Raw genomic sequence first — 16,624 nt, 5'->3', positions numbered from 1 at the left:
TGGGCAGCGGGGCGGCTGCGCCTTGTTCTTCCCCACCCCCCCGCGCCGCGCCGTTATCGCCCTCCCGTTGCCGGGGGCGGCTCGGGGCCGCTGAAGGCGAGCGGAGAGGCCGCTCGGCCACCTGGACGCGGCCCGTCCCTGCAGGGACCCGCCGCGCCCCCGACGCGACAGCGGCTCCGGGGGCCCGCGGCTCCCCCCCCGGCCGAAGCCCCTGGTCCCCGCCGGAGAGGCGGCTCGGCTCCCTCGGAGGCGGGTGGGGGGGGGGGGGGGGGGGGGTTTTTTTTTTTTTTTTTTTTAGCGGCTTTCCCTTTTTTCTCCTTTTTTTTTTTTTTTTTTCATTTTTCCCCTGCCCCTCCCGGCCGCCGCCGTGAGGAGTGAGGTGGGCTCGGGCTGCTCTGTCGTGTGAGGGTCTATGGTGGTAGCACGGGGGTGGTGAGGGCTGAGCAGGGGTCTCGCCGCCGCGCCCGCCGCCGCTGAGGAGGAGGAGGAGGAGAGGGAGGAGGAAGAGGCGAGGCACGGCACCATTTGCTGCTCCCTGCCCCGGCCATGGAGAACGCGCACACAAAGACTGTGGAGGAAGTTTTGGCTTATTTCGGCGTCAACGAGAGCACCGGGCTCAGCCTCGAGCAAGTCAAGAAGCTGAAGGAGAAATGGGGCTCCAACGGTAGGTGAGGCGGCCCCGCCGCCGGGATGCTGCCGCCGGCCTCGCCCTCTCCCCGCTCGGCTCCCTCTCCCACCCCTCTCTCCTCTCCCCCATCCTTCCCGGGGCCCTGTGCGAGGCCTAACGCGTGTGCACTGGCAAAGCCGGCATCTCTTCCAGGACCCGGAATAGGAGCGAGGGAGAGAAGATGGCTGACTTGAACTCCACCTCGTGGGTTTCTTTCAATCCCGAGCTCGCAGGGCTGCTCTGGGGTGGAGGATGTCACCTCCGATCCCTTTCACCTTAACGGTGGGAGACCTCCTTCCATTCTGAATTGACGCCCCTTGGGGTTTAGTATTTTTATATTTTTTTTGTCCGTCTTGACCTTCATTTTTCCTCGCTTTTCAGCGCTTTTCTACCCCTTATTTTATATTCTTCTCTCCAGTCGGGACATAGAATTCAGCCAATAAGGTGTTTCTTTTTTTTTAATCCTTACTGCTTGGCCGTCCTAGTCCCTTCTGAACTCCCGTGCCGTTGTGTAAAATTAAAAATCTGTGAGAAGATTATACGGTGAAGGTGTTTATTTTAGCTTTAACGCTGCTTTTATGCCTCTTGGATTACTAAATCTTGTTGCGGGGAAATAAAGAGGAGAGCAGAAATAAGGGAATACCCTTAAAATGGAGGAAAGAATTTGAAACATTTTGAAACAAGTTCGATGGTTTGGGGTGTTTTTTCTAAGTGAATGTGGAGGAACAGCTTTGTCAGAAAGCGTTTGAAAAGCATTTTGAGCCTTTGACCCTTTGTGTGCAGCAACAGCACAAGCCCCACAGCTGGCTGGAGTGATGACTTGGCTGAATTATAACCCTTGGCACATTCCGGCGAACCTTTGTGTCTTAAAACGCAAAACTCTCGGCCCGTTCACGTACTGTGGTGAAAAGAGCCACCTTAATGTGGCTTTCAGTGTGTCTGTCAAATCCAGCCCAGCTGAGTGTGTAATTCAGGACACTACCTGGTGGATGCCTTGTAACGCTCTAACGTGTTTCTTCAATGATTTCTTTCCTCTGACATGCTTCCTGGAAAAACCTTCCACGGACAGAGCTGCCGGCTGAGGAAGGTGAGCATGTTTGTGAAATCTTCTCCTAATTCTTATTGGTAATTCATCGTTTTTTATAAGGTGCATGACTAAATGGCTTTGTTATATATTGCAGGAAAAACCTTACTCGAGCTTGTGATTGAGCAATTTGAAGACTTACTAGTTAGAATTTTGTTGCTGGCTGCTTGCATATCTTTTGTAAGTATGATTTATTCTTTTTAATTTCATAGGCTTCTGTATCTCAGAATGACATGTTCCAATGCATACAGAGAAAATTATTCTTTCTCAAAAGGTAGAATTATGAGATGCAAAGTAAATTGCTGTCTCTTAAATTTGTTCTTTGCGATGGGGTTTCTGTAGGAAACAAAATTTCAGGAGAGTCTTTCATTGCATGAGTCATAAGCACGTAACTACACTAGACAGGTATGTTAAAAAGTGCTTTTCATTCAACCCGGTTTGGTTATTTGAGGTGGGATTTCCCAATGCTTTTGTTGGCTTTGAAAACTAACCTTGAGTAAGTAAGTGTTTAACTGGACATTCTTCTTGGCTTTGGGTTAATCGTTATCAGGCTCAATGTATAATCATTGGAAGACATTTTTGGATGCAATGCAGACTGTAAATAGAACCTCCGTGGCGAATATTCCAGTTGCCTTCCCTTCCTGATAATAGCAAGGTGACAGTTGTTGCTTTTGACAGTGACAAGAATGATGACGGCTGTGATGGCACCATAGTTGACCAAATTTGGTAACTGACCTTTGGATAGTCAAGTCATTAAATGGACATCTTCCTTTGCATACAGGATTAAAAAGACAAGAACATTTTAAACTTTTTTTTTTTAAAATCGGTCTTTCTGCATTATGTGTAATGGGCATGTGCTCGCTGGAAAACTGAGCCAAGGCTAAGTATAGGAAGAAGATGAAGTCTGTATGTCTTGGGGGAGCTGGACAACAGAAACAGAAGTGTTCAGAATATTAAATTGTTTGGGTAGGAGTAAAAGTTTACAGTAGACTTTGCCCTGGAGTTGTAATTAACTACTTTAAAAAAAAAAATAAATGCTGCAGCTCTTGGGGGGAGTGGAAATTTGTGGTGACTCTTTAGCTGAGGGCAAACTAATTAGGATGGGCAGAGGAGAATGTGCTCTGAGGCAGTTGTGTTTGATGGGGGAAGGTTGCCCTGGTGTGGTGCTGCAGTTTGTGCTGTGCTGGTGACCCGCTCTCCCCCCAGAGACACTTCTCAAAGGGCTCTGGTTTTGGTCTGCAATACACCATTACCAGCTGAGCAATGACTGGTGACATCAATCTTGACCATGGAGACAGATGTGCTTTACTCACTGTTCTGTTTCCTGCAGAGGAAATCAGGCTGGTTATAGAAAATTGAATAAACGGTCATTCAAAGGCTTTTTTCCCCCCTCCTCTTTGCCCTTTTCCACTCCCAGAGGGTGAGATGGGGATGTATTTTTGTTCCTGAAAAGTCAGCAGTGTTGCTGTCATCTCATGAGGCAAATGACACCATAGAAGTTTGTTAGCCTTTCGTGCCAAGGTACATTATTTGTTTTTATTTTAAGCAAGTAAGTGAAAAATCAAATTCACCAAACTCTAAGCTTTTATTGCTGAATCTGAGTAAGTATGAGACCAGGCTGACAGAGGTCATAGAACATACACTGCTGAATCCTCTTGGAAAACTTGATTAGTAGCTGAATTCAGTTGCTTTTTTCAGTATGGTTAATTTTCCTATCTAATTAAGAGGAGACTGTAGTCTGATGGAGTGTGGGATAGATCTGGGTTCTCTGCTTCTGTGCAGCTGACATGGTATATGACCTTGGGCTACTGCTCTGCTTTTCCTGTCTCCTGTTTTAGTTATGGATTCACACTAAATTGATGTCAGTAGTAAAGATTTTCTCTGTTTGATGAAATGTAGAAAAATCCCTAGATGTATTATAATTTTGGTACTTCAAAAGCACTTTGCCTTTGCGTTTGTTTCTGGCTTTTTCCTTGCTCAGAAGGTGATTATCTGTCTTTTTTAGGTTTTAACACTTCTTGATGAAAGCTTTTTTTTTTTTTTTCGAGACTTTTGCAGTAGCTGTAAAGAACTGTTGGGTATGTTGATATAAAGATTGTATTACTGCAAAAATAGAAGTAATTACATCACTTAGGTTCTGGTGTCCTTTACCAACTGTACATTGTCAATTCAAGAAAACGTCGAAGATTCAGGTATGAGAGAGAGGATCTTAAAGTCACTGTTTTGTGTTGTGCGAGTTTTTATGGTGTTGCAGTCATAAATCATATTAGTTTGTTGCTGTTAAAACTGGCTGCACAGAAGCAGCCATCTGTAACAAGGATCTGCATTAGGTTTTTGTGCAGAAACATCCCCTCTTCTCTCCAGTATAAAGTCCTGTGTTCAGAGCTTTTGTGCCTCTGCTCCCACTCTGCCTGTCAGGGACGTGTCAGTGGAACAACTCAGAGCAGCAGCTGGGTCTGTGTCACTCCGGCTGATGGTTGGGGGCAGATGCTGCTGTCTGTGGGCTGTAGGTACCACGTCCCACATCCCAGGTCAGAACTGTTGTTACAGATGTGCTGGTCAGTGCAAGCCTTAAATCTGGCCTTTGAAGAGAAACAATATAAATCATTTCTGATGGTGAGTAAATGCATCTGTGAATAGACTTGTCTCGGTCTTCTGTTGAATCTGTGAAGCCTCTGCAGAAATCAACCCGTGGAGTGTCTCAGCAGTTCATGGCTTTTCATTCTTGGTACTTTTGTAGCATGTACTCAGATCTTCAGTATTTACTTAAAAGCACAGCTTTCTTTGCTGTATGAACGATTTTGACAGGTTGCAAGATGTTAACTGCATCCGATGTGGGATAGTTCCGTGGTGGGGATGCTTTAGGCAGTGGTGTGTGCTGAGCTGTGCAATCTCAGCTTTGCATCACACTGTGATTTCCTTCTACAAGATACGACACAGGGTATAAATTCTACCAAAACCTGAAGTATTTTACAGCATCCTAAGAGCATCCCCTCCCCTCAGTTATTCCTTTGATTCCTAAGCTGACTTAGAAGCGAATGTTCTGGGAATAGTGGATATCTGTGTTCAGATTAAAACAATATATTGTTGAAACAGTTGGAGATTTTTCAACCTGTAAATTAGAATGACTGTAATCCAACTTGTGTTAAAAGGTGAGCAAAGGTTCTCCTGGAGGAAGTCTTAAGATGTGTCAATAACAATGTTTAAAGCTTTGCCCTGAAATCACCCCAAAAGCTACCTGTTAAGGTCATCAGCAGTGAGTATGTGACACAAGATAAGGGTTCCTGTAGAACATTACACTGATATTTAGCTAAACTTAGATTGCTCAGTAGCACAAGGGTAGTGGTGATAAAAATGTGAGAAGTCATTGTGATTTCATTTTATATTGTAGAAATTAAACTGTGGGTGCTAGGTGTCTTCCCCCCCTTATTGCTATAATAAACACAAAAATACATTTATTTTCAGAAGTATGGAGTAACGTATCTGATGGGTGCTCACAATCTGCTAACCCAACAAAATTCTTAATTTTGTACTTACATTTGTGGTTAAGATGTCTTGGTTTGTGTTTGGGGTTTCCCCCCCTCTCTCTCCTTGTGTGGCAAACAAAAATCTCTACTGAATAATGGAATTAATACTGGGAGGTTTTTCTTTAGTAATTTCTGGCATTTAGCATAACTGACATGGACCAAGTATCAGGACTCCTAAAATAGTTCACATCAGCTTAATTTTAAGGTGTTTTGTATTGAAAAGTAAATCACTAAAAGAGGGTTTTCTGAGCAGTAGTTGATACTCTGTCCAAAATACACTAAAACTTTAATTCATGGTATCCTGTGAGAAGAAAGCTCTCTTAAAAGCAATCTGTACATCTTACATGGCCTGCTTTAATTAATCCAGGGCTTTTTGTTAGGATGAGGTCTTACTCCCTCAGCTTGATCCTAAGTTTCCGTTGTCAAAATGAAAACCAAACAGAAATCCCTGTGAGGTTGCTGACAGCGAAGTGTTTGCTTTTCCTCAGTTGGTGGTGAGTGGGTACAGCCTGCTGGGCAACCCAGTCCTGCCTCCAAACTTCCACTCTTTAGTTCTGTGTTTGTTACCTGATGATACCCGAGGTGACTTGTCTCCATAACTTACCTGACAACACAGCGATACTTCACTCGAAGTGGAGAAAGGTGTGAGGACACTTGTGTTGCTGTGGGTGTTTTCAGCAGTGGTCACCTCACTGCTGGCTGACTTTGGCATTGTACCTCTGCCCCTTTTCACAAATAACCCTGAAAACTAAGTGCTGTTTGCCTGTCATTGTGTATCTTTTGCCTTAGTGTCCTGCAGGTCCACCCCATTAGGCTTTGTTTAAAATAGACTCTGCAAGCTCTGGCAGCCCTAAAGCAAATATGCTGAATGAAAGTTGTCCTTTAAGCTGCTTATGTTGGCTGTTGATATGGGACTCTTATGTCTTGCTATTATTTCCCTTATGTTTTTAGACTTGAATTTCTCTTGAGCAATTATTTTATTTTTCCTACTCTTTCTTGAGTACATGATGACTTTACTTATTGACAGTACTGCCTGAACAGTGCATTGGAGATCAATGACCTGGAAATTAAGCTGTTCTACATGTGAGTCTTAAAGTGATTAGGGCTGAAATATGGTGGGGCCCTTCTGAGTAGAAGTTAAAAAAAAAAAAAAAAGGTTTCTCATTGTAGACCTCTCCAGGGTCTTAAAAAGTGTGCTAGTGGAAACTTTTTGACAAGGACTCAGTGACTTGGACAAGAATTGTCTAATCTTTACCAGGCTTCAAAATATGGGTTGTTGTTACTAAAAATGCTGAGCTAAATACTTGTATTGCTTGTTCTGCTTCCTCTTTGTTTTTACTGTGGGTTGTTTTTTATTTTACTTCAGGCTGCTATCAAATGATAAACCTGATCTGTTAAGCAGTGTGTGCTGTATATCACAATTATCCTAAATGGAGTGTTAATATAGCTGTGGTCTGCTATAGCAAAACCAAGAACTTGCAATGTATTCGGTTATTTTGATGTCTCTATTTACTGAAACATTCTAGAACTAGAGGTTGGATTGTTCCACTGTCAGTGATTGTGTGGAAAATTTTGGGGGGAGAAATTTGTGTTGCTGGCTTCCAGGATTAATTAGATACTTCATTTTAATCTTGTCACAGATCGATAATTTTGCCAGAAAAACAACCATCAGATTCTGTACCCTCAGGATCTCTAATTTGAGTTCATCTGCTCTTTTTTGAAATAATGGCTTATTGAAAGTAAAGATCCCTTGAAAACTTAATTTTGGCTCTCCTTGACATACTTGGATCTTGCTGTCCTTGTAGCTACTTTCCTTACCTCGGGAAGTTGTGGCCTTTCTCAGTATTACTTTACAGCACACGTGATCTTCAGTCAGGAAAGACTCTGGTTTAGCATCGTGTAAAGCAGATGTTTTATTCCAGTTAACCTTGTAGGTGCCTGCTCAGATGAGAACATCACAAAATAATTGAATTTACTTGCTTTATTGGAAGCAAAATAGGGGCTCTGCAGAATTCCAATAAAGAAAGGGAGGGGAAAAATAGATACTGAGCAGCTTTTCTGATGGCAGAGTGTGACCTTGTAGACACTGAGAAGTCTGGAAGTGTACCATTAACTTCTCTTGTAGCTCAAATGGCAGAAGGTGTTAGAGGGGATTGGATATCCAGGGGTGTGGGAGAAGGGAAGAAACATCCAAGATGTGGAGAACATAAGAGATCCTCACTAAAGCCCTTCTGCAGAGGAATTACACAGCTCCTCGAAACGTTGTGTTGCCAGCTGGAATGTCTCAGTCTCCTTAATCGCAGCCTGGATCTTACAAATTTACCCTTTCGTAATAAAAATTTGTTGTAGCATTGGATTTGCTTGACAGTCTGTTTTCTGCTGGAGCCTTTCATGCTGCTGCTCCTTCCTTTCCCCATCCTGGAGTGTGTCTCAGTTGAGCAATAGCTCGGAGCAGCATGTTGGGGGAATTATGGCGCTGCTTTAGTAACAGTTTGCTCTCTGCAGCCCTCGGTGATTCACTGTGCTGTTGCCTGACTACCAGCCCTAATTATCTCAACACGTTGTTCCTATTTACTGTCACTTTCCAGGCTTCCTGTTGCTCAACATGTTGATGAAAAAGCCCTTCCTCTCTGGTCATGTTGGCTTGACTCTTCCTCGGGAGCTGCAGAGCTCTGCAGAGGCCCTGACACAGTCAAGTCAAGTGAATGACAGAAGCCTAAAACTAGAGTGCACTTGTAAAGCAGATGAATGAAAACAGAATTTATGTGGAGCCTTTTATGCAAGTCCTCTAGTCGATTCACCTTTAAAAATTGAGTTTTATCAGCTACTCAGCTTAGAATTCAGCTTCAGTGAATTCACTTAGATGCTTCAGTAAGACACTGCTTATATTTAAATAAGTAGGTACTTATTTTTCATGTCTACTCAACAAAAACTTGTAAAACCATATTAATTTTTTTGTCTAAGTTGCTAGTAAAGGGCAATTAAACTTGGCTAAAATTCAGATTCAGGCAAGGTTTGTGTTTTAAGTAGTCAAACTAATCTGTCTGCATTCTGTTTTATACAGTAAGGGATTTTTTTCTTTTCTCATGGTCATAACTGTTGTCACAACTTCTGCTTTCATTTCTGAAGCAACAGTAGCAATTGTTTCCCAAGTAAATAGTTTACTCCTTTAAAAGAAGAGTGGCCTTTAAAATGAACTTTGTACTACTTTAGTAGAGATTCTTTTTTTCTTTTCCATTGCATATTGCCAACTCATTAATTAATTACAAAACTACAACTGGGTAGGTTGAAACTTCTAAGATTGCTTAAGTCCGAGCAGTTGAATCTCTCAGGCTGGAACTTTGCAGGGGTAAAGTTTGCAAGGTGTCTGTGTAAATCAGTAATTTAAGTCATTGTGTTCCTCTTACAGGTCCTGGCCTGGTTTGAAGAAGGTGAAGAAACAATCACAGCATTTGTAGAGCCTTTTGTAATCTTACTTATTTTAGTAGCCAATGCCATTGTGGGAGTGTGGCAGGTATGCAGAGATTTTTACAACATCAAATCACAAATGATTTGGGGTTTTATGGTTTGAGAGGAAGCAGTGCACGCTGTAGTGTTGGGTGCTTCATACAAAGCAAGTAGGATGTGTTGCTAACTTTAGATTCCTGAGAGTCAGCAAACCATAAAGCTTCTCGACACAAAGTGTTGACTTAAAGGTAAAATGAAAGCTTCAGAAGTGTTGCCAAAAAGGCAAAGTGCCCATCAGTGTGTTTGGCCACACACTGGTGAACACACGAACTAGACAGGCCAGAATGAAGGCCTGAATTCAGGAAACAAATCACATCTTGCAGAGCTAAGAACAATTGGATCGGCTCGTTTGGGGGTTTTTTCCCAACTGAGGAACAAAGGATGCACTTTTAATCTCATTTCTTGTCTGTTTTCTCTTGAGACAACTGCTGTGTTTTAGTACATTATTAATGCACTATTAATTCTCCCAGTTCAATTACTATGGTACCTATTAAGTGTACGTCCAAAGACTGCGTGTCTGTCAAAAGGCAGAAGTTTCTTCTGAAAACATCTAAATACCATGAAATTTTTCCTACATTATCAACTGTGAGATGACTTAGATGGCTTTTTATAAATCATGCAGACAGTAATAACAGTAACTGTTCTTGAGATGGCAATAACACTTCTCAAGATGCCAAAGTAAAGTGGTTCATATCACTTTAGCTTAATAATTTGATCACTTCAGACAAGGCATGTTTTATTAGAATTGTTTTTCTGCAGATCAAAAATACTCAAGGATTTTTAGGGTCATTCAAGTTATTTGTACAGTTGGTTGTTTTGGGGGTTTGTTGTTTTTTTGTTTTTTTTTTTTTTAAGGGGTGGTGCTAATGTGACATTATTACTGGCTCTCTTAGTACATTAGGTTTCATGTTTTAGAAAAAAAGGCAAACTCTCCAAAATAACAATAAAAATTAAGAGGAAAAGTCCTGTTAATGGTTAAAACATGTTAGAGAGAACCCTGCGTGCTGGAAGAAGTGCTCTGCTTTGTGCTGGCCCAAGTGAGTTGGCTGAAGACTATTCCACAAAAAATCAGTTTTTAGCAGTTCCCAGCTTGCTGCACAACTGCTGGAACTGGTGTGAAGGGAAGAGGTTGTGTTGATCCAGGGGTGACAGCATTGCCCCCTTAAGTGTCATTTTATATTCAAGTCTTCATAAAGTAGTTGTGCAAGAGTTAATGTTTAACTTGAAACTCTGAGCTACAACTCTGCAGCTGCCGATTTTAAGTATGAAATGGAAGATAAAGCTCTCTGTACAGCTTAGGGATTTTCTTGTGTAGTTGTATGCCCTGTTGTAGGAAATAATCAATTTTTTCAGACAAGATAGTGTGCCAAGAATACCTCTCTCTATATTTCTATGTGCAGTGAAATATATTGTGAAACAAGAGTTGCTGCACAGATTAAATGACTCATTCCCTTGTTTTAATGGGCATGGAAAATCAGTCACAGTGCGTAGTCTCCACCCATAAACGTATGTGTTCCTACAGGTACTGGATGTGAGCAACTGAGTCATTGCCCTCAACCTTTCCTCTCACGTGCACTTTCCCCAGAGAGCCATCTGTGAGTGCTTCAGTGCCTGGCAGGATGGTCTGACTGCCACAACTCCAGGCAAACTGGGAGCAGAGAGATTGAGTGTAGCACACTGAGCTGGCTGAACCAGCTGAATCATAGGGTCCTTGAAGCTGGAAAAGATCTTTTGGATCATCAAGTCCAACCGTTAGCCCAGTGCTGCCAAGGTCACCACTAAACCGTGTCCCCAGGGGCCACGTGTGTGCCTTTTGAATACCTGCAGATATGGTGACTCAGCCCCTTCCCTGAGCAGCCTTTTCTGATGTTTGACAACCTGTTTGGTGAAGAAATTGTTCCCCGTAGCCAATCTAAGCCTCCCCTGGTGCAATTTGAGGACGTTTCCTCTTGTCCTGTCACTTGTTCTAGGGAGGGACAAGGTCTCCCTGAGCCTCCTTTTCTCCAGGCTGAGCCCCCTCAGCTGCTCCTGGTGCTCCAGACCATTTCCCAGTTCCATTCCCTTCTCTGGACATGCTCCAGCCCCTCAATGTCTTTCTTCTTGTGAGGGGCTCAAAACTGACCCCAGGATTGGGGGTGTCTCAGCAGTGCCCAGCACAGGGGTGTGGTCCCTGCCCTGGTCCTGCTGGCCACACTATTACAGGCCAGGATGCCCTTGGCCTTCTTGGCCACCTGGGTCATGTTAAATTGTTTTTTATTTCTCCTTTTTGAAGGAAGATTTGTGTTGAAGTAACCTTCCATTTGTGAGACTTTATTTTCCACTTTAAGGTTTTGTCTGATGTTGGCTCCTAATTGATTCACAGAAAAGCAGTATCAGCATTATTTTGTTGAGGAGCAGAATTAATTGACCTGGTGGAATATGAGACTGGTATTAATTACAGCTTTATGGGTCTGTGCTGGTATCTGCACTGCCTGGCCCTGAGCTGTGCCATATAAATTCTAGTTCCTCAAGGTAGTTTTGTAAATGCTCATTTTCAGCTGCATTGTCACGTGGAAGTACCAAGTCCTTCAACCCTTGAATTTCTGATGATTTTGTTTCTGCTTTGACATGCAGGAGGAATTTTTTATTATCTGGAAAAGCTGATGTATATTTGAAGGGCAGACAGTGTAAAAACTATGTGCACTCTACCATTATCTATAATTATCAGACCTAAATGACGTTTGGACTTGTCAATAGGGAAATGGAAAATAAGTTCCTTCTCCAAGAGCTGGAGAAGGAGCACTGATAAGCTGCTGGTTCTTATGTTCTCCTTTATCCAGGTAACATCACAATATTGATCCCAATCTCTGGTAGTGCTTAGTGAGAGAACTGCAGTTGAGACAGGAAAGCCTTTATGTTAGTGGAAATAAAAAAGGTTGTCATATGTGGAGATTCATCCAAGTTTGTAAATTAAGAGATTCTGGGGAAGTTTCTAGTCTGTCTGCTTTAATTTCACTTTAGAGTCATTTGATTTGCTGAAATAAAGTTGATTTTATGTTGTTTGAGGTTTGTCTTAACTTGATCCTTGATTTCTGCCAGTAAGTGAAATTCAGTAGTGCTTGTCTACTCCAGTCTGAGTCTAAGCTGCTCAAGCTGGTAAGGAACAGCCAAGACTTCTATCCATGAGTCTTAATTCTGTTTAGGGCCTTTTTATGTCAAAAAGTATGTTACATGTGGATGTAACATTGAACTCTTTGTGTGGCTTCCCTGCAACAACATGGGATAATTTTGATGGAAAATGCTGCAAGGTTTAAATAAACAATTTCTAGGTTCTAAATGCCCACAAACATCTGAATTAGGCTGTAAAGATTTCCAGTCAGCAACCTCACAAGGGGAAGGGGGTCACAAAATGTTGTGTATGAAAGAATGTAGCTGAGCTGAGTTGGTAGTATTCATATGATAATGCTTTTGAAAAATCAGATCTGACCTACTTATTTTTCCTTGAGGGCTTTTGAAATGACACAATTTTGCTGTCTTTTAGGAAAGAAATGCCGAAAATGCTATTGAAGCTCTTAAAGAGTATGAACCAGAAATGGGCAAAGTGTATCGACAAGACCGAAAAAGTGTCCAGAGGATTAAAGCCAGAGACATTGTCCCAGGGGATATTGTGGAAGTGGCAGGTAAGACCCATTTATGTAGCACATACATGTGTCAGAATATTAATGTAAAATTCTTGTGGGGGCTTTGTCTTACTGATTTGAGGCCCTGGGGGGAGTTTTCAGAGGCTCCTAAGTATATACTTCACTTATGAACAATCTTGTTTTGGTTTGTCTGTAATTACCTTAAATGTGCATTTGCACTGGGGGGATTGTTTTTCAAATTGCCATTTAGTTTAATTGGTAGGTCTAAAAGCAAAGCATCTTAATTGGAGTGCTGGTTTTAACACTTGTCACAACTTTAAACTGTTGTTTTCTAATGTCTGGTTTCAGTGTGTCCTACAATTCCTCTGGTTTTCTATCACAGAATACCTTCTTCATTGCTTTTAAATGTGTTTCCTTGGGTTTGGGAGTGCTGAGATTTTTTTTTTAGTCATGCTCTGAGTTTTCATCTGAATGTGTTTTCCCAACTCTTACACTTGCAGTAGCAGAGCCTTTGAACCTCTCTTCACAAATGTCTTCTGTCCTCTCAGCTGGTGTGACTGGCATGTGACTGCTGTTTTCTCATCTTTCTTCATTCTTTATTGCTTCTTTTGCCTATTGCTGTGTAGGAGATCTCAAACAGATAAACTATTTAGAGTAGAGCTTCCTGTTTCTCCTGTGTAAGCATTTGAAGGGACAATCTTAAGACTGGACTTTTGCCTTGAGCTTTCAAATATCCTAGATTTGCTCTAAAAGGTGTATCTTTGTTTGGAAGGAGTGCAAAAATATAAGTGTCATAGACTTTTAGCTAAAACTGTCATTTTGGTGATAATGCCATAGCAATAATTCTTTCTCTAGACTGGTCTTATTGATGGCTTAAGTGTTTCCTATTCCTTCCCAGCTAAATGTAGGTGGTTCTTGCTAAGTGTCAGGAGTGATTGCACCCTCATATTTTGTAGGTCGTTATCAACTGTTAGCTGAGTGATTGTTCCTTTGGGAACAATTCAGGGTGTACATCAGATGTGCTTTTCACAAGTGTCACTTTGATTTTAGAGGTGGTAGCTGTCTCAAGAGGAGATAAATATATACCCTTAAACTTGCCTATCCTCCTGTTTTAATTAGCAGGCAGGGAGAGTGTGCACTCAAAATGAAGTTGGTGTTGGCTGCCAGCCCAGCTTTCATTCCTTGAGAAACTTTAGCAGTCGCTGAGCCCTGTCTCGAGCCTCCGTTTTGTGCACAGGATGATTCAGCTCCAAGTACAAATCCCGAGTGCTGATAGCGGAAATTAGGGGGGAATTGTGATACCTTGTCACTGGCTGTGCTCTTTGACTCGCTGTTCCTGCTCTGCACAGTCAAAGCTGTGAGCTCTGCAAGGAGCTTTGGTTTCAGGCTGACGTTTGCCGTGTCCTTTGGAGGCAAACAGAGCTGTATAAATTACAGATTCTGCAGGAGATGTCTGCTCCAAATCCTTATCCTGTTTCTAAATGTCACTGATGGAACGGGAGTTTTGGAAGGAGTCAATATCATAGGAATGCATTTGGGGGTTTTGGTGTTTTAGACGTATTGGTAGAATTGCAAGTTGATAACTGTGCATTTTGCACTGGTTTGGGGGACCTCACTGAGGAGAAACTCTGGATTTTGCTGCTCTGCTGGGTGTCAAGAGCACAGAACACTTTCTCCTTGATTCTTTGCTATTTCAGAAGAGGTACAAATTGCATTTTCATCTTACAAATTTAGCTCTGCCTTTGTTCTGTATGTGAACACCTGGGGGATGTGTGGGCTTTTACTTACCTGCTCTATATTGTCAGTATCCATAAAATCAATTACTGTCTATAAAAGGGCTGTGTCTGAAGGAGGGAAATGATTTGGGAATAACCCCTGACTAGAATACCTATAGCACCAGGCTGTCTTTAACAAACACAGTATCCTTTTTTCATAGGGTTACTATTGCATTATTTTAAAATCAGCTTGTAAAACAATGTCTGATAGTCCAACATGTGTAGAACTAATTTATTTTTTCTTAAAGAAAGGACAGGTTCATGTAGAAAAACAAAAATTATCCAAGCTTTATGACTGTCCTTTAAGATGGGTGGTCTGGCTTGTTGATGGACTGAAGAATCTTTTGTGGGTAAAATACTTACTTTAACTGGTGGATCAAACAATCCCAAGCTGGTCTGAAGTACTCATGATATTTTTCTTATAATGGCAAATACACTTAAATTACCTTCACTTGCAGCTGCAGTTGATTGTAAGTCATGTGGATGTTCAATAGAGAAATAAGTGCTTCAGTGTGATACAGATTGTGATACTGAAATAATAAATGCCAGTAGCTGGGCAATGATGAAGTTTTAATTGTAATCAAACTCGGAAAAGCTCCTGAGCAAGTAGAGAAGAGCAACACATGGTGTAGCAGTGTTGGTGTCAGGACCTGGAGGTGAGGGAGACTCTGTGCAGGCCTGTGCCTCAAGAGCAGGAGGACTCTGATGGCCTTTGACACGGTGTTTGCAAAAAGATGACCATGTAGGGAAGTGACAGAGCACTCCATGCTGGGATACATATCTGGCTATGGAATTCTAGGCAAAGTGCCAGTGACATTTGTGTGTCCAGGCAAATATCTTTCAACCAAGTGGCATAAACAGCCAGGTGATAGGTTTCTCACCTGTGTTGATAACTAATTTTGAACAAATTTATTCAGGTCTTCCACTACAATATAGTTGTATTTAATGCTGTAACAGCTTTGGTAATTTGAAGTAGCTGTGGATGGGTCTGACACAGAGATGACTCTGTTACAGGAATTGTTAGATTGATATTGCAGTTTGGGGGACGTGGGGGAATATGTTTCCCTCTTTACATTGCAGGAGTTCCCTGAGAATAAGTAGCATTGAACCATTTCTGAAACTACTTGGTATTTTCAGCAGTTTTGAACCCATTAAAGATAACCTGTGTTGGTTAGTGTAACCCAAAGACAGTGCAATAATGGTTTATATTATCACTTTTTATTCTGGCTCCTGAGGCTGTTTGTAGGGTTTGACTGTTCATTATATAGACTATCCATCTGCCTCATGGCTTTCTGAGTTAAAGCTTTTGGAACAGATGCTGGTTTATTTGACTTGAAGTAATAGGGAGAAACTGCAGGTTTGCATTGACACCTTGCAGTAAATATGGAGTAACCTGAATTAAACTGTCCCTCGGGTGATAAATAACCTTGTGCCTGAGGTGTCTCTTGGGATCGGTGTGACAGGGCAGAGTGCTGGATGAGCAATTACCCTTCCTTGTGTCTGGTAGCCAACAAATTCCACTTTCTGCAGGTGTAGCAGATACTGTAGTTTGTTTGCTCAGAGACTGTGCAGACATGACTTTCTTAACTACCTGTTGTTAGGAAGACTTTCTTCCCTGTCTGCCTAAGCAGAGGTGGTGGAAGAGATGCTGTACAGTGAACAGGAACTCTCTGGGATGCAGTTGGGGTCACAGGTTTGGGATGTGTGCCTTAAATGTGCTCACAGAGCTGTGGTGGGCACAGCTCTCAGAGCTGTAGTGGGTGAGGGTTTCTGAGCTACAGAGTTTGTTTCTCAGAACTAATGAACTGAAAACCATCCAGATGCTGTCCTCACATGGCTCTCCGGTTTGCCCGTCTTCAAATGGATTATCATGCTGCTATAAAAGTTGGACTTAGTTGGAGGGTGCACTCTAAACTTGTAACCAGGGCTATCTTAACAGATTAGATATACTTTGGTTTAGTTGAGTTTTTGTTTGCTGGGTTAAAGTAACATTTCAAAGAGAAACTTAAACCAGCATGGCCTTAGTTCTTAGAAGTTTTTTATGAAGTTCAGCCAGGCAAATTGGTGTAAATCACTTCTTTTTTTAATAGAAGCACATTTGGGAACAGAAGTGAGCTTTGTTCACTTCTGTTGCATTTTCCTGTCTAAAAGTTTCTGGTTTGGATACAGTGTATCTGCATTTCTATAATTTAATAAATGAAAGTTCATTAGTTGCAGTCAGTAAGTGACCAAAGCCCAGTCACAGTAGTTCCTGTTTTCCCTGAATTGGGAAGAGGAATTGAATGATTTCTTGTCATCTGTTACTGTATCTGTAAGTACTCAGCAGCTTAAAAATATACACAGAGTTCCCAGAAGCTGTTGCTTATTAACTTAGTGTGTATTCCACAAGGCTTAGTTTTATACCTGGCATAGAGTAGGCAAGAATTACTTTCTGAGGTTTTTTT

General features: G+C 41.9%; 1 protein-coding gene across 3 annotated transcripts in view; it reads left to right on the top strand.

The window, feature by feature from the left end:
* Nucleotides 1–291: 291 nt before the first annotated feature.
* The window catches only part of ATP2A2 (ATPase sarcoplasmic/endoplasmic reticulum Ca2+ transporting 2), a 45,398-nt gene continuing 29,065 nt past the window's right edge, over nucleotides 292–16,624 (top strand). For 2 of the 3 annotated variants that reach the window (XR_001874665.1, XM_017814218.1), the window contains exons 1-5: nucleotides 547–664; nucleotides 1,737–1,754; nucleotides 1,849–1,931; nucleotides 8,688–8,792; nucleotides 12,306–12,444. Coding sequence is in view for 2 of the 3 variants with exons in the window: in XM_017814218.1 (XP_017669707.1) it covers nucleotides 547–664; nucleotides 1,737–1,754; nucleotides 1,849–1,931; nucleotides 8,688–8,792; nucleotides 12,306–12,444 (463 nt within the window). In the remaining variant the exon portion in view is untranslated. Of the gene's footprint in view, nucleotides 665–1,736; nucleotides 1,755–1,848; nucleotides 1,932–8,687; nucleotides 8,793–12,305; nucleotides 12,445–16,624 lie in introns of all 3 variants that reach the window. The other variant, XM_017814216.1, reaches the window with a different exon arrangement.

Source organism: Lepidothrix coronata, unplaced genomic scaffold (assembly GCF_001604755.1).
Source record: "Lepidothrix coronata isolate B3197 unplaced genomic scaffold, Lepidothrix_coronata-1.0 Scaffold44, whole genome shotgun sequence".
Classification (NCBI taxonomy): domain Eukaryota; kingdom Metazoa; phylum Chordata; class Aves; order Passeriformes; family Pipridae; genus Lepidothrix; species Lepidothrix coronata.
This window is presented reverse-complemented; position numbering and strand designations above follow the sequence as displayed.